Below are 23505 nucleotides of genomic sequence, written 5' to 3'. Positions count from 1 at the left end.
CGAGTACTTCGATGTTGGTGATGAAGTCATTCCAATGAATGTTGAGGATGGAGCAGAGACAGCGCTGATGGAAGCATTCTAGGAGCCGTAGGTGATGCCGGTAGAGGACCCATGATTCGGAGCCGAACAGGAGCGTGGGTATGTCAACAGCTCTGTACACGCTGATCTTTGTGTGTTTCTTCAGGTGATTGTTTTTCCAGACTCTTTTGTGTAGTCTTCCAAAGGTGCTCTTTGCCTTGGCGAGTCTGTTGTCTATCTCTTTGTCGATCCTTGCATCAGATGAAATGGTGCAGCCGAGGTAGGTAAACTGGTTGACCGTTTTGAGTTTTGTGTGCCCGATGGAGATGTGGGGGGGCTGGTAGTCATGGTGGGGAGCTGGCTGATGGAGGACCTCAGTTTTCTTCAGGCTGACTTCCAGGCCAAACATTTTGGCAGTTTCTGCAAAACAGGACGTCATGCGCTGGAGAGCTGGCTCTGAATGGGCAACTAAAGCTGCATCATCTGCAAAGAGTAGTTCCCGGACAAGTTGCTCTTGTGTTTTGGTGTGAGCTTGCAGGCGCCTCAGATAAATGTATATATATATATATATATATATATATATGCTCATATGTAGGTATAATAAGAATATATATCCAACCAAAAAAATTGTAAATAAACTATGAAAGAAACAAAAACAAAATGTATATAAAACAAAAACTATTCTAATAATCTAACCCTTCCTGTGTGAAGTTATGATTAAACATGCATATTCCATTATTGAGTGAAAGAAAGGACAACCAAACCATAAAATGGGATCCAATAATCTTATAAATTCTGAAAATAATTAAGGAAATGTCCCCATAAATTTAGAAAATTAAGGTTCATTGCATTAGTAGAGCATCTAATTTTTTCCAGAGTCAAGCATGCCATCACATCAGAAAACCATTGAGTATGTGTAGGAGAGACAACATCTTTCCATCTCATAAGTATAGCTCTTCTGGCGATAAGAAGAACAAAGGCAACTACATGAGATTGTAGCCCAGACAAATTTAAATCAGCTGATTTACTTATTCCAAATAGGGCAAGAAAAGGATTAGGAGCCAAATTAATATTAAGAATTAAAGACAAGATTTCATATAGATGAATAACTTGATGAATTTGCCACAAAACCTGGTGAGGGAGAAGAGTTACTCTAGGCGGTCAATTAAAAAGGAAGAAATACAAGAACCAGGCCGGACAGAAGAAGCTAGTTGGGACATCGTCGTCTCTCACCCTGAATCACAACTAGACAGTCACTTCTCCTACCTTATCCTAAAATCTTTGTTCTCAACTGATAGAGGCAATAGAACAAACTGTTTAAAGTGGGGAAAATAAGAGGGAAAAAAAGCTTTCAATCTGTGACCCTCACCCTTACTTCACCTCAGCTTTCTTAGGCATTTAATGATTCCAGAAATCTTTGTTCTATGGTTTGACAGCATCCTTCAGAAAGAAGCAGAATAATTTAGGATCATGACAGAAATATCTTGCAACTGTTGGAATAAATTCTACACAAAATCTGAATCAGTGATTCATGATCATCCTGAACAATGATGGAGAGAAAAGCATCTCAAAAACCTGGGCAGTTCCTTCCTCACTTGAGAGTCAGTCTATTCCCCACAATGATAAAAGAAGGAAAGGAAAATGCAGTAGGAGAGAATGTAACATTATGTTTGATATTATCTGTAAAGTTTACTTTCAATATCTTTAGCTGTGGTCATCATTTCATGGAGGATCGTTGATGCTTTCCTCAATCTTTCCTCGAAGTCCTTGTCATTTGCTGGCCTGCCCTTTGTCTTAAGCTTTGAGATGAGAATTTCCATTTCTCTGACCACACTTTTGTGTTTCATTATCTGGTGGGTAAAACAAAAAGGGTAAAGTGCTCATCAAAAAATTCTAACAATCTGTTTGTAAGCACTTGTTATTATCTAAAAATCTGACATTATGTAATTGGAACTATCTAGATTTTACCACTAAGAAGGACGTCTTTCTCACTGGTGAAGGGTGGAATGAAGAAAGACCCAAGATCATTGTGAAGGGTGCCAGAGAGTGAGTCACATTGCTCAGTATCAGCAATGAGGTACAATAGGGACTATGAGCTATCTGTAATTTCAGGATGCATAATAATAATCAAAGCTTCAGAGTTCAAATTGATCAGTGGAAATGGGAAAATTATGAAAAAATGTTTATTTACTATGCCTGGGCACTACTGATAATAAGTCAATACTAAAGCTTGTGCTGAAACTTTTGGGGATTGAATGGGTGATGAGGCGGGTAATGGGAGATGGAGCTTGGCCGTGGTGATAATGGCAAGCCCTATTCCATTGTGCCTCTGGTTTTCCAAGTGACAACTTTTCTGTTAGTAAATGTTTATGCCTTTCTTTGGCAAGAAAATTTGTTTTCTTGATTCATTTCCTGCACTCTGCACTCGTATCACAAAGTTAGTGTCAACGATGACACATAAAAAATCAATTGGTCCATCTTTCAACCAATTAGTAAATACCTCTATAGAGTAAGGTCATCCCAATTAGCAAAGTCGATCGATGTTTTTAAAAGTTACTTTCAAACAAAATAATGGTTGCTATGATAGGAACTGACATTAATGACTGCATGGCAATTAGATAATTGACTGGAATGGAATAGGCTGGGTGACACTGGCCCAATACCTCCTAATGAAGGAAAGCTTGAGAGGGCTAGCAGTAGAATGCACAACCATTAACATGTGCTTCAAAATCACATTGTTCCAGAAATAGCAGACTAGAATCTATCATATTCCACCTACTTCTTTTTGGTAAAATTATAACTCGTATATTAAATCATGAATATTTACAGCTTCATTGGAGCTTTAACAAAGGGTGTAATATACAAGACAAAGGAGATGATCGTGGACTTCAGGACTAGGAATGACCACCCTCCACTCACATCAAGAACTCTGTCATGGAGAGAATAGAGAACAGCAAGTTCCTTGGAGTTCACTTAACTAGTGACCAATTGTGGACACACAACATCTCCTCACTGAGAAGACTGAAGCGGGCAAGGCTACTGGACACCATTGTGTCAACATTCTACAGGAGCTTTATCTAAAGCGTCCTGGCTGACTGCATCACTGTGTGTTATAGTTGCTACAGAGAAATGGACCACAGGACCATAAGAGTGGCAGAGAGGATCACTGAAGTCTCCCCCCCCCACCTCATCGGCGTGATCTACTGGGATCATTGACTAAAGGGGGCACGCAAAATTATTGAGGATCCCTTCCACCTTGGGCACAGCGTCTTTCAGCTGCTCTCAGTGGGAAAGAGATACAGGAGTATTAGAGCCAGCACCACCAGGCTGAGGAACAGCTTTGTCCATGGGCAGTGAGAATGCTGAATGGCCAAAGGAAGTGCTCATATAACCATTCGAGATTCTCATTTTCACAAAACAATGTTTGTTTATTTATTTATTTGTTTGCATATATGAATACTTGTTCTGCATAAGCACTGTTTGTATCTGTGTTATGTCTGGTTGTGTCTGCATGTTTTTCTCTGAGGACCAGAGAATGCAGTTTCATCAGGTTGTACTTGGACAATCAAAAGACAATAAACTTGACTTAACTTAAAATATAAAATGCAAAAGATTAATGGCGTTGTAGCTAAAGCAATTTCACACTAAATTATTTACATTTTTGCTGCTAATATCATTCAATGTTTCCGCTCTACAGTTCCCCACCAACTTAATTTTTATTGTCAATTTTTGGGAGAGGGAATTAGCTGAAAAATGTATGCCAATAGTTATTCCATGTGGTTGATTTCACAAAATTTCATGTTTATTAAAGGTAATCTCTGCTAGTTATTTCTTCTCACGATATTGGGATTGAGATTTTTTTTTAATAATTTTATATCTTTAGTTCCCATATATGAAGATGAACTTGTTCCATGAATTTTTGGGCCCAAATTTTTCAATTGGTTTCCCTGTTTAGTCACTTTTTAAATTAATGGAAATGTGTTTAAAAAAGATCTATAGTTAGACTGACACGTTATTTAAAAAAAAGGAAACATTTTCAACATTCCTGGTTTTGGAGAGATTAAGAAGACTCTACAAAAGCCTTAGTTGATAAGCTGTATCAACCTTTCTTCAAACTCTTGTGAAGTTAGGAGTAGATACCTACCTTGCTTTTTACTGCCAGGTAACAGTTTGGGCACACCTCACAGCCTGTGGTGCTGTTGTAATAAGTGTCTCCTGAGCATTGGTTACATCGATCTCCAAAAACTCCTGGCTTACAATCACATGTCCCATCACTCCTGCATTGTAAAGACCAAGAACCTCTTGGGTCACAGTTGCATGCTGTAAAAATAAAAAATCATTTATTTTTAGTTAGGATCTGTCCCTCATTTTCTTCTTGTAATAGTTCTCTAAAGGTAAGAGGAAAAATCTGTTATCATGGGAATTGGATCTCAAAGGGAGAAAAACCATAACAAATGATCCATTCCTTTAATTTAAAATAGTAAACATATTAAGACCACAGAATACAGGAGCAGAAATGGGCCATTCAGCCCATTGAGTCTGCTCCCCTATTTAATCATGAGCTGATCCATTTTTCCACTCAGTCCCACTGTCCAGCCTTCTCCCCATAACCTTTGATCCCCTGGCTAATCAAGAACCTATCAATCTTTGTCTTGAATACATCCAATGATAACTGCCTGTGGCAACAAATTCCGCAGAGTTACCATCCTCTAGCTGAAGGAATGACTATGCATCTCTGTTCAAAGCAGACACCCTTCAATCCTGAAGTTGTGCCTTCACGTCCTAGACTTTCCCACCATGGGAAACAACCTTACTATATCTACTCTGAACAAGCCTTTCAATTCTCCTTCATTCTCCCCTTCATTCTCCTAAATTCCAATGAGTACAGGCCAAGAGCTGTCAAAAGTTCCTTGAATGATATCTCTTTCATTCCCGGAATCATCCTAGTGAACCTTCTTTACTGCGTGAAAGAAGAGGGTTTGCATTTCCTGTCATGTTGCCTGAAATTGCAAAGGGAGAACAAGAGAATTTGGGAACATTTGCTTGAGGTTTACAGCCCTGACTGATTTCATATTCCCACCAGCCATTCACCCATTTGTAACCCTACCTACCATTCCCACCACTCCCTCACCTTGATTTCTAAATAACCCTCTGCAGCTGCTTCAATCAAATGTGTCAGAATTTAAAGAATGTCATTATCACTTCCTAGGACCACTTTGTGAAAGGTGGCAGGAGGCTGTAGGATTTGATTATATAGATTCTGAGCACCCCAGTGGAAGTAGACATCAGAAACATACTTGCTGGATGCTTCACAGGGTGGTACAGGAGCAGCTCTATTCAAGATTGGAAGAAGCTACAGAAGGTAATGAATGCAGCTCAGAACGTAATGCAAAGTTCCCTCCTCTCCATGGACTCCATCTACATCTCCTGCATCAGGGAGAAGGCTGAAGAGTTTTCTTTTTATTGTAACCTGTTACTCTATTAGTAGCGCACTGCACATAGCTGTATGTAATGCCAGAGATAACCTGTTGGTCCGTTTGTAGAAGAACCATTCTCACTATTCTAAAAGTATTGTGACAAATAAACTGAAAACATCTCTTCCTCTATTCAAGCCTAGAAAAACTTAGCCTGTCAGCTTGGTTCTGTACCTTGGTTCAATAATGTCTCCAGAACTTTTTATCTTAAAACTTCTTCTTGATTATCTACTGAAAATGAGCTCATTTTGTGTTTCTGAGAATGGAAATCTCACTAGGTATCTGCCATGCATTGATGATACATCACAATCCAGCAATGCAAAGAGAATTTGTAACAGAGCAATCTCAACCAAGTGATTTTGAGAAAATGAATGAAACCAAACTAGAACATCAAAGAGTGTCTGAAATTTGCTTAGTGTAAAATTAATTTTACATTTTGCAGATTTGGAGCACTGAATCCATCCTCATTAAAATTATCAACATGAAATTTAAAAACAAACCCTTACGTTTGCACTTTTCTGATGGCTTGGAGGCAAGTGCGTTTCCATGAAAGCCATGTTTGCATGTATCACAGTGGTGTCCTGCAGTATTGTAGAGGCAGTTCCGACATTCACCTGTCCATTGATCACAAATTCCAACTGAATTGGGATCCACATTATTGTTGCAGGAACAAGGCTGGCAGGATCTGCCTGCCTGGGGATTCCCGAAGTATCCTTCTTCACACATTTCACACCGTTTGCCTAGGGAATTGGTACAATAAGATCAACAAATGAAAACTGCAAGCATCTGAATCTCAATGTTTAGTGTTAACTGAACGCTAATCAATCTTGGCCTAACCATCTAATTTCTATAATAGAGAAACCTAAAAGCTGCAGATGCTGGAATCTGGATGAACTCAGCAGATTAGACAGTGTTCATGGGTAGAAATGGGTCAATGATTTGAGTCAAAACCCTTTTACAAACCTTTCCTTAATTACTATAATATCCATCTACATTCTTTTGACTAAATTAAGTTGTGTCATGTTAAATTAACAAAGGAATAGTTAATCTGTACACTAAGCCATGAATGGATAATAGTTTTGCAAATCACAACTCTCTGTTAAGTCAATGAACAAGAAAGGGTTTAGATTCATTTCTTTAAAGTGATGTTGAAAGGGTTGGCTTCGTTGTAATTCTTTATAATGACGGTAAATAAAAGAGGTATTTGGTTTGTTGGAACTGAGAAAAAATTATGTAATTATTGACTGAATGTCATAACAGTGAGATCTAGTGGCTGCAGATACATAAAATTAAGCTGCAATAATAACAAGCACCTCCAGTGTAGCAATAATATTCCAGGACATGTGGCAACTGAGAAGGCAAAGCAAAGTTGCCATATTAAAGCAGCAGTCCAAATGCTCATTCTAAAAATATTTTCAAGGAGCATCTTTAAAGGGAAAAAAGAAGCAGGTTTTCGGAGAGAATTCCAGAGCCGAGTTCCTTGGAAGTGCAAGGTATTGATAGAGGAATGAAATTTAAGGAAAAAATTGAGAGTGGAACTCTGGAGTGCATCGAAGGCAAGGATTGAGACTGGAGTGCATCGAAGGCAGGGATTGAGACTGGAGTGCATCGAAGGCAGGGATTGAGACTGGAGTGCATTGAAGCCAGGGATTGAGACTGGAGTGCATCGAAGGCAGGGATTGAGACTGGAGTGCATTGAAGGCAGGGATTGGGAATTGTCATTGATTTGCTGATTCGCTGGGAACACGTTTAAGTAGCATACATGGGCGTGATTGGTGAATGGGACAGTGCAAGTTAGAACATGGCCAAGCAGAAACTTAGAATGAGGGCAGCTTGGCCCATGTGGTAATATTCATGTCTAAGCTTAAAGTAATGGAAATGGTGTCAACTGCGGGTTCAGAGCTATATGCATCAGGTTCAACATGTTAAGGAAATGGAAAGTCAGTGGTTTGTGATCAAAAGTTAAGATAGTAAACAAAGACAATAGTTGAAGGAAAAGTCTGCAAACCAATCTGACAATTTAGACACTCCAGAGAGATGGTGATGATATAAAACTGTGTCATCAACATATGTTTGCAAACCATTGTTGAAGGATCCAACAGTTGATTACTGGGAATCCCAGTGATTCTCTGACTACATCTGAACAGATAAAGGTAGAACAAGGGAAATGTGTTCTCAGCCAAACTGAATGGTGTGGGAAATGTTGGAGGAGAATGGTATATGTCAAATAGTGCAGGTAGGTTGAGGTTTAATTAATGACTAATTATAAAAACAAATAACTGCAGATACAGGAAATTTAAAACAAAGATAAAATGCTGGAAGCATTCAGCAAACCAGGCACAATCTGTAGTGAGAGAAACAAAATGCTTCAAGTTATTGACTTTGAATGCTAACAGTTTTTCTCTCCACAGATGTTGTCTGACCTGCGAAGTATTTCTAACATTTTCTGCTTAAAGTTGTACTCTAGAAAATAAACAAGTGCCATAGAAGTTCTAAATGAAGTACTGCATTGGTTAATACATTCTGCAGTATAATTTATTGTGCAATGGGGTATCTTTCTAATAAGGTGTTATATAAATTCATCACCAAAGGAGTTGAGGTGGTGTGGGTTCTAAGATGATTGTTTGGATACATATGGAGCAGAAGTACTTGGTGAGATATATGGTGGATAGTTTAGGATGCACATTATCCCTTCTGCATTTGAGTGCTTATGGGTCAGGAGTCAATGAGGATACATACTTTTTTTTCCAAAGAATATCCTTGAATTGTTTCCACAATCCTCCAGCTAATTTCCTGCTATGATGAATCTCTCAGGGTGCAGTATCTGTTTTGGGTCTAATTCCAATGAGTCTTGCTGAATCTAATTGGGGAATGTTGGCCTGGGAGAGATTATTGGTGGTATTCCTTCAGTGTTTTGAGATACTGTGAAGGGATCTCCATCATCCAGTAAATATAAACTTTCATGCAGGTTTGAAATTTTCTAATATGTTTATTTGGACAGCTGTAGACTATACTGGTTCACTGATGTGGTGGTACATTTTATCTGCCTTGCTGATAGATACAAAAAAAATTCCTTTTTTTTCAATGTCTTGTTCTACACCAGTGGTTCTCAACCTTTTTCTTTCCACTCACATACCACTTTAAGTAATCCCCATGCCATTGGTGCTCTGTGATTAATAAGGGATTGCTTTAGGTGGTATGTGGGTAGAAAGGAAAAAGTTTGAAAACCACTATTTTAATCGTACCTAATTGACTTGTTATGTGCATGGTTTCATAACTCCAAAGGAAAAGGGACAATGACAATTTTTCTCAAGCAAATTCCTTACTAATCATAGGGATTACTTAAAGTAGTATGTAAGTAGAAAGAAAAAGGTTGAGAACTACTGGTCTACACCTTTATTGTGAGGGGGTTGAGGTGCAGTGAGGCAGTAAAGTAGAGGATCTTTGTTTTGTGATTGTTTAATCTAAGGCCCAAGTTGAATAAGTCAACAATAACCTAGAGCTGGGACTTTTAAAATGTATTGATTAACTACTGGGAAGGTTTGCATTTGGAAACTGTTATGAAAGTTCTATTGCACAGCTTGGCAGAAAGGGTACTTTTTTCAGGTACTAATTATAGGAAGGATATAAACAGAGTGGAGAGAATGCAGAGAAGGTTTACCAGAATGTTACCTGGGTTTAAGCATCTAGAGTATAGGGAGAGATTGGACAGATTAGGTCTTTATTCTTTGGAGCGTAGAAGGTTGAGAGGGGATTTGATAGAAGTATTTAAGATTATGAAAGGGATAGGCAGAGTGGATGTGGATAGACTATTTCCGTTAAGAGGAGGAAAGATTAAAACAAGAGGACATGAGTTAAGAATTAAGGGGCAGAGGTTTAGAGGTAACATGAGGGGGAACTTCTTTTCTCAGAGAGTGGTAGCCGTGTGGAATGATCTTCCGGGAGAAATAGTGGCGGCGGAGTCAATTGTATTATTTAAGAAAAGGTTGGACAGGTATATGGATGAGAAGAAGATGGAGGGTTATGGGCATTGTGCAGGGAGGTGGGGCTAGAAAGGGGTGTTTGGTTCGGTGCGGACTAGAAGGGCCTGATGGCCTGTTTCCGTGCTGTAATTGTTAGATGTTATAATATTAGTTGACTAGGCTGTTTATTTGAAATGCATAACACCATTTTGGTTCTAACCTGAAATGTATACTTCAGTCTCCTTTGTGTGAAGTACCTTCAGCAGTGCTTCTTTCTTGTGTTTTTATTTTAAGCAGCTTTAACACATTTAAGATTGATAGATTGCACCCAACACTTACCCATTGTTTTTGCGGGGCAACCCACGCAAATTACTTCTCTTGTATCTGGTGCCACAGTGCAACCTGTACCACCAGGGCAAGGGCATAACCTGCAGCCACTTGGTTCTGAATGATCAGTGTAGTAACCATGTGGGCAGTTGTTTCTGGATTGATCATTGATGTAACAGGAGCCTATAAGGCAACAGCAAAGATTATTTATGAAGATGATCATTCAAAAAATGGGTGTGTTCCCGTAATTCAATCAACACTGATCCAATTCTTTTTAAGGCAATAATATGACACTAAGTCAGCTTTCTAAAAGTGGCACTTTACTGAATGGGATAACAGAATTATAGCCCTGTCATTCTCAGATCAGAAACCAGATCCGTCCAAAGTCAGAAATGGCTGTTTCTGATGTTGTTCTGTTGATATCCTGACAACCTGATCAATGGAAATAAGCAAAATAAGCATCATAATTCAATGAATATCGATTGTACATTGAAGAGTGTACAATGTTCTAAAAAGATCTTAGTTTATCTTTAGAATAACTTAATTCCACTATTTTGTAATGGAATCTTTGGTTTTTTTTTAAAGATTACCATAGTAAAACATTTGAAAATGATGGTTTGAGCTGAATTTCATAAATGTGCAATCACCGTATTTTTTGTGTATTTAACACAAATGACCAAGAACAAATTCCTACCCTTTAAGCAGCATTAAATATAGCAATTTCTCTTTCAGTTCCTATTTTCACAAGGACCCTCACAAATGTTCATTAAAAGATGAGATGTAGGTCACAATCTACCATTTGCAACTCCAGTCCAAGCCAACCTATCAACAGACTTACCAGTTTCGGGGTCACAAGTCTCACTGGAGCTTTGACAATTGCATGGCACACACCGGCTGAAACGTCCGAGGTAGTTGCGTTCTCTTGTGTAATCTCTGGAACATTTCTCACAGAATCGACCCTCATGACCTGTTGGGCACGTGCACTTCTCTACCCACTGAGCAGGGTTTCCCACACCAGGCCGGGCTGTGTGCAGGACCACATTATCAATGTGTCCAGGGGCTAGAATACAAAGTGTTTGGTTATTCTCTGCACCATATTGTTGAACTGTTTTCTACTTCTATAGTTTAATAACACTCAAGACATGGTGTACTTAAATTAAGTGTCTGGTGGCTACTATGACTCAATTTGAACAAGGTTCTAAACCTGGTCTAGCTAATGCTGTCACCAGATAATCTAAAGCAGTACTTTAAAATACTTTCCTGCTTTTAGCACTGCAGGATAGGAATGAAGGAGTCCAAGAATAGTACTGAAACATTACTGATATCTCTAATAACTTGGTTTATATGTAGTTCCTGAGCTTCGATTTAAAGGCCTGCAACAACCTGAACGTGAGATGTTTCCAGTTATGAGAGACCTGTCTAATACCCAGTTCGTGTCTGAGACCTGAACAGAGGTTTGAAATACTGCTTTGTGTATGGTCTTTGAAGCTTTGAAAAACTTTGAAAGTCATTATTTGCCTTTCTGCTTCCATCCACCACAAGCAGACACTCAGCCTGAGACTGTAGATCTTAAGCAGGTGAAGAAAAAATGGAATATAAAATTTGTTGGGCTCCTTCAGGGATTCCAAAACCTTCCTCGTATGTTATAGATAGTACTGGATAAAAGATCTCAGCCATTCCTCCAAAGAAAGACCCATTAGCCCTTCAGTGGGAAATGGGAGGATTCAACACAAACCTACATTGTGGATCAGCATAATGAAGGAGGGGACCCACTTTCAAAGGCTTTCTTGTCTCTGTGTGTGCACAGGAGAGGAAAGCTAGGAACCATTGAGCACCAAGCAGCATCAGGAATGCTTGGTTCATTTTGATTCCTTCTAATGAGGATTAAAGTGAGTCTCATTTGAGCTAAAATTCAAGTAGAGAGGAATTACAAAAAAGTCTAACTTTATGGGTTCCTGGCCAGTTTCACCTGGCAATGGATTTCAGCAAAAATAACAGAACCAAATGCAGCATGTTTTTTTAAGATTGGCATCTTGTAATCTTTCAACATGCCATTCGAGATTCAATTCAGATGTTATTGAAAGGAAAAAAATTTCTTTGTTTCAAATGTAATTGCCAAGTGCAATTCATACAGATTCCAATTTTTTTTGATAGCTTAGATTTTACAATTAGTACACTGGAAAACAGAAAGTGGCCTTTTCAATTTTGATGAAGAGGCATTGACCAGAAGTATGAACTCTATTTCTTTCTCCACACATGATGTCTTGACCTGCATTTTTTATTTATTTATGGCATAGATAGCAGAGCTGGAGTAGAGTGGCCCAGGTTTAGTCCTGACTCCTGGTGCTATCTGTGCAATTTGTTCTCTCTGTGACTGCCTGGGTTTTATTTTGGTACTTTGGTATTCTCCCACACTCCACAACAGGTGGTTAATTCCCCACCATAAATTGTCCCCGGATTGTAAGTGAGTGAGTGGATGAGGGGAAGGGGTGGTGTAGTAAAAAGGGATTAATGTAAAATTGCTTGATGGTTATTGCAGACCAATGAGCTGATGGACATTTACCTGTTACATATGAAGGTCTTTTTCTGTGCTGTATAATTTATCACTCTAAAATAACATGACCTTGCTGAAAACAGCTTTTACAATTCCAGTAATCTTTGATACTAAAGTTGTTATTAATTAATAGCTGAAGAAGTATCAACTGAATGTAACTTCCCTGGTCCAAATATCTGCACAAGAATGCTTAGGACCCTTTGCCTGGCTATAATAGTCCTTCATTTGTGATTCTGTATTAATATTTGACAGATGAACATGGTTAATTGACAGATGCTTCTGTCTACTTAACATGCTTTATACAAACTTTTGTTCACATCTTTATGGTACTTTTGTTTCTCAATTGACTTTTCAACATTGTACCTCATACATTTAATTAACACAAATTCAACTGCCTTTTCCTGTAGCCAACCATTTTGATTTACTTCACCATTACAACCCATTGCCAGGGTGAGGCCAAATGTAAACTTGATTTAAAAAAAACCTCAACTGCCTTAAACTTAACAGCATGAACATGGACAACATTGGTTCTAATTTTAGGTAAACCTGACTTCTATCTAGTTTCAATGTTCACATCACTTCTTTACCTACTATGGTACTTACTTTTCTCTCTAGCAACCTCCTCTACATTGGGGATATTTGACAGAGATTGGGAGATAACTTTGTTGAGCGCATTTGCTCTGTTGGCTGCAACAACAAGGACCTCCCAGTGGCCAACCTCTTCAGTTCCACACCCCATTGGCACACTGGCAGGTCTGAAAATGGCTTCATGTCCTGCCTTTCAATTTCCCTCATCTCCCTGACTCCCTTTTTCAGTTCCCCATTCCCTTCCTTTGCTTATCAGAGAGTATCTTTCTCAATCTTCTGCCCCCTCTCCCATCACATCTCATCTTTCTCTTCTTCCCACTCCCAACTGCTTTCTCCCCTTTGCCCCCTCTCCCCTTCCCCCCCCCCAACTTATTTTGGCACACTGAAGAGGGGCTGAGGCCCAAAACATCAACTGCCTTTTGCTTTCCATGGAAACTTCATGACTTGCTGGGTTTTTCCGGTGCACTGAACTAGACTTCACCATCTGTAGATTTGTTCTTTATAACCCAATAAGTTGACTGAACATTTCTACCCATGGATGCTTGGCTGCTGCCTGACCCACTGAGTTCCTTCAGGTTTTATCAAGGCCTTACTTTGTCTAGTGTAGGTACCACGGATTTTGATGGCCTTGAGATCACTGAGCACCCGTTGAAACTCAAATGAAGTTATAAAAGGCTTCCATCCATACTCCAAACTCTCATGAAGTCTGGAAAACAAAAGGAAATTATTCAAAAATTATTTGCCTTTGGTTAATAGTCAAAACTACCATCTGCAAAACGTTAGTCTTTTAGGACAGTTATAGGATAATACAAAACATGGCTGAGTCTTTCAAAAACCAATGTGACAAATAATTTATTCTATAAATGTTTAATTCTTAAAATAAAGTTAATTATATAGCTGTTGTAGAGTAAAATCTACATCCTTTTGATGTACAAACTATTGTGGCTCAATGTTAAGTTGCCCCTATTCGATCTCATTGAACTCTGTACTTCATTTCACAACTACAGTGAATTGTAACTTTTGCTCCATATGGCTGGAGCTGCATTGGTCTGATTATAAACAGTCATAGTTGGGCATTAACTGAACAATTACAGTCTTATTTCAAAAATATCTGCTATATTTACCTGTAGTTGTATGTCTCCTTACTCATCGATGGCATTGGGTTATTTTGCGCATTCACTTGTATACTTAGTGTCTGACTGGCTCCTTCCAGGACAATGTCTTCCACTGATGGATAGGAATCATCCCTTTCCAAGTAGAACGTGAAGGAAAGGTTTTGCCCATAACTCAATATTTGATTTCCAAGGAACTTGGCTAAAGATGAAAAGAATGAGTAGAACATGAAGAAAAATCCTGACATTCTGCATGATAGTAAGCTGAAGCACTCCAAATAGTAATAACGAATTCTGTTTTATCAATTTTTTTTTCTTGATTCAGGTAAAGGTTTTGAGTTATGGCATTTATTGTGGAGCAGAAAGAACAGTGGGCCATCCTACACATTTTTCCTGTTTTCATTTACCAGTTGGTATAGTTATACCTGGTTCATGAGTGATTAGTGAATGATCATTTAACCTGTGAGCACCAAGGTGTAGCCTTTCGAAGGGAGACTGCCTTTCGACTGAACCTTCCAATCACTAGGGCTTCATCCTTTAACCTTGTGCTTGTGTGCACCAGCAGGAGTGATCCATTTGCCTACTGAACCTGTTCCTTCATTCAGTAAGATAGTAGCTGCTCTGGTCTTGGTAAAAAAAACCTATAATTCCTCCGTAGTCCAACGATCTGCCTGTTTTAGCCTTGGATTCAGTTACTGACACAGCATGTACAACTTTCTGGGGTGGAGGATTCCAAAGATTCATAATCCTCCAAGGGAAATAAATTGTGCTTCCCTCTCTCTCAATGTGACAACCCCATATTCTAAAATTTAATTCTATATTCTCCCTTCAGGGGAAACCTCTCAGTATCTCCCCTGTCAAAAAAACCTTAGAATCTAATATCCTTCAATAAGATCTGCTGTCGTGCTAAACCAGTGGTTCTCGACCTTTTTTTTAATACTCACATACCACCTTAAGTAACCCCTTACAAACCACAGAGCACCTATAGCATCCTATGCTCTGTGGTTAGTCAGGAATTACTTAAGGTGGTATGTAAGTGGGGAAAAAAAGGTTCAGATCAACTGATGTATGGCATAAGATGTTGTGATGAATATAAATTAAGTGAACAGTGTTGCCAGGTGTCTGCTATCTTTGTCTGACCTAGTGCATCATACTGAACTGTCCTTTATGTAGATATTTTGTGGGCCACTGATAGCCTTCCATATAAAGAGGGTTTTGTCAAAGCCCAAACACTTCAGAAATTCACTATATCTTGGCCCTTGTGAGCCTCCCATTCTCCTGACTCTCCAATTGCATTTACCTCATTGATGCAGCCAGGATTAATAGGAGTATGGGGCTTAGAAGGAGGCAAATACCTCTTTTATTTGCATCCAGTGAATCAGAAACTGAGCACTCTGGTAATGATGCACCTTCAACGGGAGGCTGAGCTTTTTGCTGATTAAGCCTTAAGTACATGTCTAATTGTCTGTCAGGTCACTCGTCGGAGTGCTACTGGTACCATATAACCCAGTACTACCCGTCGGGTGGTCGGCAACCAAACCGGCTCTCGCACCAGGCTTGCCTGGTGCAAAAGGTGGCTGGACACCCTGCAGGATCAAAAACAAGACCTGTCAAAGGGCAGGAGAACCCTCTTGTAGGGTGAACGGCCAGCTAGCAAACATGTGCCGTGAAGTGCAGAAAGGGTATCCCTTGCACTTTGGTCCGGCCATTCACTGCAAGAAAACTTCCCCCAGCCATCTTGGACCTCTCTATGCTGCTGAATCCAGGAGAGGATGTCGAGAGGGTGGGTCTGGACCCGTGCAACCCCTACTCACCTAAATTCATTCATGCGCATGCTGTTCCTTTCTGAGAAGTGGGGAATCCTCCTATTAAACCTCACAAACTGACTAAAAAGAACCATCATCATCCTGTGGGATGGATGGCCAGAACATGTGTAATTGCCAGTGCACCTTTGATCATAACCGATGGAGTAACGTAACATTCAGATCGCAAAACTGTTCCTCCCTGAGGTTAGTTTCCAAACCAATTTCAATGACTAGGCTGGGGGAATGATATTTTTAAAAAAATAAACATTGCAGATATTGACAAATATTTAGAACATCGATAATTTTTTTGAACTTCACCCAAATGAACATGTAATCATTCCCTTTAACATAAAATCCCTCATAAAAGTGATGTCTAGTTAAGAATGTGAGGAACAAATCATTATCAGAATAGAAATAAATTGATTGTGATTGTCAAAGTACTTGTAAATATCATAATACAAGCAAAACTGACGATCCACATGTCTACCTGTATGATAAAGCATTAAGGTTGACTTCACAATCTATTTGTGAATTTGTTGTAAAATTGCAAGATGCTGACTCTTAGAAGGAGCTCAAAATTAACCAAAAAGTAGCTGCAATTCAGTTAGAGATCACAAAGTATAATTTATTACAGCCATCGAAATGCTGTGATACTCAGATGGTCATTTCATTAAAACATGTGTTGTATAAGTGAACCGGAATGAACAAATTACCTGAACTGCCTGACAATTGCTCTCAACTCACCTGGAGCCACAAAGTACACTGGGTATTCATCTTTGGCATGAGCAACAATGTCATGAGATGACGATAGTCTCATCAAAGGGAGATCAGGACCACGGCGGTGCTGTACCTTCCAACCTTCAGTATCTGTGCACAAGGAGAGGACAGTAATTTCCAAGCTCTTTGTAATTTCTAATGATAATAATATCTTTCACGGATATCCCAAATGAGCTGAAATAAGTGAATTGAGTACCAGCAATAAACCCCATGAAATTGTGCAAAGAATTATGACACAAATATAATTGAACAAACGTTGAATGAGTTTACATGGGCTGTTCTCTCTGCCTACATAATGGAGAATTTGTTGTGGACATTAACAGAAATTTTTAATAACTTTTTAACATCATAAATAGCAGTTAATAACCTTTACAATTGACAGAGAATTTATTTTTGTTGAACCATCGACAGTGAAACTTCACGCAGCTTTGTCATGCTACATTCCTTTTTTGAAATATTTCAGGCTGGAGTAATATGCTTTTGAATGTATGACTAAGTGGCATGTTAATACATTAATATCATATCTTTCATAACATCACAAGATTAACTGTTGAATCTATTTCCCCTAAAGCGGGAAACGAGTTTTGTTTCAGGTGAAAATAGAAGCACCTCAAAAAGTTTTTTGGTTCCTTACCCTTACAACCTGCTGTGAACTCTTAACATAGCATTGTATTGTTTTCAGTCTTGCCTTTCCTAGTACTATCACAAGTAAGAATGTTGTTTTGTGCAAAGCTGTCAATAGTTATTCGCCAGCCTTCTGGCTTGAAGGTGGATACATTTCAACTTGACATTTCCTGTCCTCATCTTTGCTTAAGTATGGATCTGTGGTCATGAGCTACATTTCAGAAGCCCAGTCCTTGGACAATGAGTGGCTGTAAGCCAGATGAGCAAAGTGAACATGTGGTGCATCACCCAGAGAGGCTTTCCTCTCGATATCTAAGAGAGCGAGCTGGTAGTACTCCTGGCTCATGAGGCAAAAGTGTTCTATGACATTTAAAAGAAGATTATTATTATTCCAAGAAGCTTTTGATTTTGATTACTCAACCATTAATTACAAAGACAAGTTTTATTTTACATTTAAGTCCTCAAGTGCCTGGGTTTCGATCTCATCATCATTCTTAATATTAATTAAATTTCCACTCAGAATAGTTGTTGATGTTCAGTTCATTGTATTTAAGTGCTATAGTACCTGAATCAAATGTGGAGGTGATGAGATCTTTTCTGTAACCACCCTCCTCTTTGCAGACCGATGAATGGCCAAAGCAGAAACATGCTGAACAGCCCATGGGGTTTTCTGGATGAAGGTTGTAATAACCAAATTTGCAGCTGTGGGAGAGAAATAAAAATGTGGAAAAATATGTTTCTTATTCCTTTATTTACACAGCACTAGCATTCCTCTGAGACAGTGCAGCTCATCAACCATTCCAAATCAGGCAGACACCTGCCAAAGACTGGAAAATCTGCCATAACATGCAAAGGGCATTAGTTGCAAAATAACATCTGACCAATTTTTATTTTGCATTCCGCTGTTGAAACCATTTCCCATCACCAATCCATCATTTAAAACTGATGATTACCATATTTTATGCATATATTGTGTGCATATATGCGTATTTTACAAACCAGGCACCCCCACGTATTATGTGTGTGCGCACTATATGAGAACATTTTTATATATTGAAAGAATGTGCACAATTAATAGTGGGTGTGGGAAAGTTGAACCAGCAATTTATAGTGGACGTGGCAATATAACAGCAGCATTGAAAGAAGATGCACAATTTATAGCAGCCATGGGAAAGACAGACTGGCAATTTATAGTGACCATGGGAATATAACAGCGGCAGTAAAAGAATGTGCACAATTTATAGTGGCCATGGGAAAGACACAATTTATAGTGAACATGGGAATAATATAGTGAACATGAGAATGTAATCGCTGCAATGAAAGAACACGCACAATTTATAACGGGCTTGGGAAATTTTGATCTTGGGAATATCTCTTTGTACTGAATGCCCTGATATTCCTATAAATAGGACATTCTGGCTTGGGCACTGTTTATTGCCCAGACCTGTCCTTGAGGAAGGAGATTAACATATCAAGTGCCTCTGATCTGAAACAACATTAGAATTTAAAAATCCTGCTTAACTCTGAAGCCTATCTTCAATCTATTTAATTGATTCTCTCCATAGCTTGTTAATGTGTTGCTGCAGGATATCATCTATATAATGAGCAATTGACACCTCTGGGGGAAGTGGTTTGGGTGTTAACATCTGCTACATTTAATCTCCCATAATTATTGTGCTTTCACATTTAAATACAAATTGATTCTACATCCACACAGAATATGTGTGTGCGTGTTATATGAAAATATTTTTACACCATTTGTTTTTTCTGCACGTTGTGTGCATGTTATATGAGTGAAAATATGGTATATTCAACTGAAAATAAAAGAAACCATTAAGATACTCAAAAATGTACAGTTTAAAAAAATGCAATGTTGTATACTTTAATAGCTTCAGGTAAAAGTTGATATGTAGGGTGGTACTGAACATGTAGAAAAAGTATTATGCCTTTAAAATTAGTTGCGCTGATAGGTTAGCTGCTTCAAGCTTTACTAAATTGAGTTAAGGATAGCAGAGATTTATATTTGGCATTGTTAATTTTAAAGGTATGGAAAGATGTGAAGTTGAATAAGCTGTTTCTAATGATGTTGTCATTTCAAATCACTTACCGGTTACAGTTAGACCCTTCGACATTATATTTACAGCTGCAGTGTCCTGTTTCAACATCACAGATCCGTGTAACACCAGCCATATTGCAGGTACAGCGCCTGCCAGTAAAAACACAAGTCATTGATTACATGTGAACTGGGTATCCTGCAGTGATTAATTTCCCCCAGCTATTCCTGCAGTGACATGTCTGTCCTTGGCCTCATACTTTGTCAGGGTGAGGCTTAGCATAAACTTGAGGAACAACATTATATCTCTTCTGAACAGCTTTAACACTAGCAGCATGCACATTGATTTTTATAATTTTTAGATAACCCCTATCCCCATCAGATATGATTGTTTCTATCTCCTCTTTACCTTCTGTTTTTACTCCGCATCATTCACTCATAAATTCCATGGAATTATGTGGATCTTGCTTCACTGAACTAGCCCATCTGACCTAAATAATCGCTGTTATTCCAAATGATCATCTTCCTCCCCTTCTAATCTTATTAATCAACTATTCATAGTTATGCCCAGTTTGTGGAATGGATCGTTTGGAGCATTTTCATTTAATTTAGAGATACAGCACGGTAACAGGCCCTTTTAGCCCACAAACCCATATGCCCCAAATATACCCATGTGACCAATTAACCTACTGACCCTGTAGATCTTTTGAATGTGGGGGAAACACAAGGAGTGGTGCAATTGTGGAACAAGCTGCCAGCTGAGGTGGTGAATGCAGGCATTTAAGAGGAATCTGGATAGGCATGTGGATGGGAGAGGCATGGAGGGCTGTGGTCTGCTTGCAGGTCAGTGCGACTGGACAGAAAAAAATGGTTCGGCACAAACAAGAAGGGCTGAAGAGTTCTGTTTCTGTGCTGTAACCTGCAAGAAACCTGCGCAGACATGGGGAGAATATACAAACCCCTTGCAGACTGCACCGGATTCGAACCCCAGTCGCTTGATTTAGAAATTGCATAAAAGCATTACAAAGGTTATTAACTAAGCTTGTGTTGAAAAATTCAAGTTGTGGAGAGAGATTTAAATATTTTCATCAAAGTTATAGAGTTAATGGATAAACTGAAAAGGGTGAACAGTGAAGTCTTGTGTGCACTGATTGATGAGATGGTAATAAGATGGCACAAAGTTAAGATCATCAAAAAGGTAAACTGAAAATAATTATTTGTGCATTGTGTGGTTAGAAGATGGAATTTTGTGCCACAAACTTTTGTTTAAGCAAAGCCCATAAATTGCTTTAAAAGGGAATTAGACAGTTGCTTGCAAAAGAACATCAGAAAAATGGGGGTGGGTGGGGGGGAACAGGCAAATAGGATTTGATATGATGACTCAGGTGTTGCAAAACACTGATAAATCTTGCTTCATTAAATGGACTTTTGTTGTAATCTGATATACTGCTGAAAATTAAAGTTCAAAGGATGAAATACAAGAAAATATCAAATGATGCATATTGTTAATAAGATGGGAAACCTGTGTATTGAGCACCAGGCCTGATTACATCTGAACAAAGAAAAGGCAGATTTATACTTCAATTACAGAACCAATAAAGAATCTGTATCAAAACTACTAGCTCGTATTTTTCAATTTAATTTAAATTAAATTTAATTTAAATACTGTACTTTTTTTTCCCCTTCAGAGACTTTTTATTGTGTTTTAGCAATGCAACATTTTTTCATCTATTATCATCATAGATTAAAACATTTGCCCAACAGAAGGTGGTATTGGTTCACCTACTTGCAACCAGTGCTAGATAATGAATAAAAACCAGGCTGACACTTGTCACACTTGTCTCCAATCACTCCTTCTGCTTTGCATTTGCAGCGTCCATATTCATCACAGGTGCTACTGGTGGAACCTGGGAGGCACAGAAAGCATAAAAACAAAATTACTTCATAAGAACAAAAGTATTTTTTGACAACTTCATTGATACTATTTTTACCCCTGATCAAAAGCACATGGGTCCAAACTCCATCTCCAGATTTTAAAACCATAACCTATGTTGATGCTAGATATAATACTGACAAACTACTGCATTATCAGAGACAATGTCCTTTAGATGATATAGTAATGTATTGTAAATTTTGTGGATCATTTTTTAAATGTTAAATTTATGGGGTTGACTATTTTTGAGGGGCTGAAATTCACAATAGAATCCAAAATACCATATCTGTGGCAGAAATCCAAATTAATAAAAAAACAAAAAGACAATAAATTAAAGTAATAATAGAGTCTGCACATCAAAATACACATCCTACCACAGGGGAGGTTGGGACCGTGGTAAGTATCTGTGTCGTTGGAGGCATTAGGAGCTTCGATCAGTGAGTGGCCGGGCCAAGGTGAGAGTCCGTGCTCAAGAGATCTGGAACTCCATTGGTGAGCAGCCAGGGCTGAGTGGAGAGTCAGTGTTTGAGGGCTTGGGTGCTCCACTGGGTGGGCAGCAGTGGCCGAGGCGAAAGTCCACATTCAAGGCACTGGGATCTCCAGCCTACAAGTGGCCATGGCTGAGGTGAGAGACTAGGGATGACTTTTACACAAGATACAGTATATGGAAAATTCCAAATTTTAGCCAAAATTAGGGGTTTGACTTTTTACACGAGTAGATACAGTAGATATCAAAGAACCAAGACAACCATTTGAGGATGGAAAAAGAGATTACGTCACAATTCATGAAAGAACTCATAAAAAAAAAAGAAACTGCTGGGAGATGGAGAGAGGCAGGAGCCATTAGGAGAAGGGTGGACCAAGTAGGGTGAGGAATGATGGGCAGAGCAGCCAGGAGGGGAAAGTGGTTTTGTTTTTCTGCTTTCTGTATCTCCCAGGCTCCACTGGTGGCAGCTGTGATAGAACTGCTGAAGGTGCAAAGCAGAAGGAATGATTGGAGACTATTTGATTCCTTCTTCTCATCATCTTTCACCTTTCCTTGGTCCACCTATCACCTGTCTCACCCCTCTTTCTCTCTCGTTATATTGGCTATCTTCCCTCTCTACTCAATTTTGATGCAGGTTCTCAACCCAAAATGTTACCAACTCCTTGCCCACGACTGTGGCTACTTGATCTGCTGAGTTTCCTTAGCAGCTTCCAGCCCCTGCAGTTTCAGGTGTGTCAACATTGATCTCTTAGCTGTTTACAAGATGTCCTTGCATTTTGAAATATAAAAAAAAATAAACAGAGCATTGTGAAACATTTATTGATGAATCAATAACTTGAGCCAGAATATTTCCACGCTTTTGATTAATGTGAAGAGCACCATATCCATACTAATATGATTTGTTTGCCACACAAGATTTTGAGGGTTTTCTTTCCAAGTTCTATCTTAGAGAATGTTTGGAGGAATCCATTTCCTAGTATTACTAAATCTACAACAGTCAAATTACCCTAATTTTATTGAAAGATAAAGATATCAAATGGAGTTATGCCATTAGTGAATGAGATATGATACAACTTGGTGGTAATTTGATCATTTTTGGTGCAGTAACTGATAAACTATTTCATTACTTTTTGGCATAGTGATCCTTTGATAATGGCAAAATAGAAAAGCTCCACCATTCCAATTCTTATGTTTCCTACTGTATGAAAAACTGCAGCCTTCAGCAGTATTTTTTTATGGACTCTAGCATTCAATGAGGTAATTCAAAACTCTGCTAGACAAGAATCACGTAGAGGAAGGAGTCACATGATGGAGTAGTGGCCGGTAATACCAGCCCTCTCCAGAAAAGAAGAAATAAAGTGAAGAAAATACAAAGTTCAAGAAACACAAAACATAACAAATAAAAGATAAAGTTGTGGAGAAAAGAAAGAAAATGGCACCCAAGAAGGAAAAAGTAAAAACAACGGGAAAAAAGGAAGAAAAGATGCCGGAAGAGAAAGGAGAAGGCCTTACCTGCATGAAGAAACAGGGAGCCATCGTGGAGAAAAGGGCCCGTCCCCCAAGGTTGGTGACGACCCTGCAGAGTCACGACCTCCTGACCGCTGGACTGCAAAAATGGCTCTCTGACCCAAACAAAAGTGCGCAACTGCACATAAGTGAGGAGTCGCGCAACTGCGCATGCGTGAGGAGTCGCGCAACTGCGCATGCGTGAGGAGTCGCGCAACTGCGCATGCGTGAGGAGTCGTGCAACTGCGCATGCGTGAGGAGTCGCGCAACTGCGCATGCGTGAGG

At 39.0% G+C, this 23505-nt stretch overlaps 1 protein-coding gene across 1 annotated transcript in view; it reads right to left on the bottom strand.

Moving 5' to 3' along the window:
• The window catches only part of LOC138763667 (laminin subunit gamma-1-like), a 63843-nt gene that overhangs the window by 18720 nt on the left and 21618 nt on the right, over window positions 1–23505 (bottom strand). The window contains exons 3-13 of the mRNA XM_069938202.1: window positions 21081–21201; window positions 19349–19447; window positions 17807–17943; window positions 16585–16707; window positions 14048–14237; window positions 13517–13629; window positions 10620–10841; window positions 9794–9964; window positions 5999–6232; window positions 4163–4338; window positions 1712–1868 (exon numbers count right to left, since the gene is read on the bottom strand). Coding sequence (XP_069794303.1) covers window positions 1712–1868; window positions 4163–4338; window positions 5999–6232; window positions 9794–9964; window positions 10620–10841; window positions 13517–13629; window positions 14048–14237; window positions 16585–16707; window positions 17807–17943; window positions 19349–19447; window positions 21081–21201 — 1743 coding nt within the window. The remainder of the gene's footprint in view (window positions 1–1711; window positions 1869–4162; window positions 4339–5998; window positions 6233–9793; window positions 9965–10619; window positions 10842–13516; window positions 13630–14047; window positions 14238–16584; window positions 16708–17806; window positions 17944–19348; window positions 19448–21080; window positions 21202–23505) is intronic.

The sequence above is a fragment of the Narcine bancroftii genome, chromosome 5 (genome assembly GCF_036971445.1).
Source record: "Narcine bancroftii isolate sNarBan1 chromosome 5, sNarBan1.hap1, whole genome shotgun sequence".
NCBI lineage: Eukaryota > Metazoa > Chordata > Chondrichthyes > Torpediniformes > Narcinidae > Narcine > Narcine bancroftii.
Note: the sequence above shows the minus strand (reverse complement) of the source record. Positions and strands in the feature narration are given on the sequence as shown.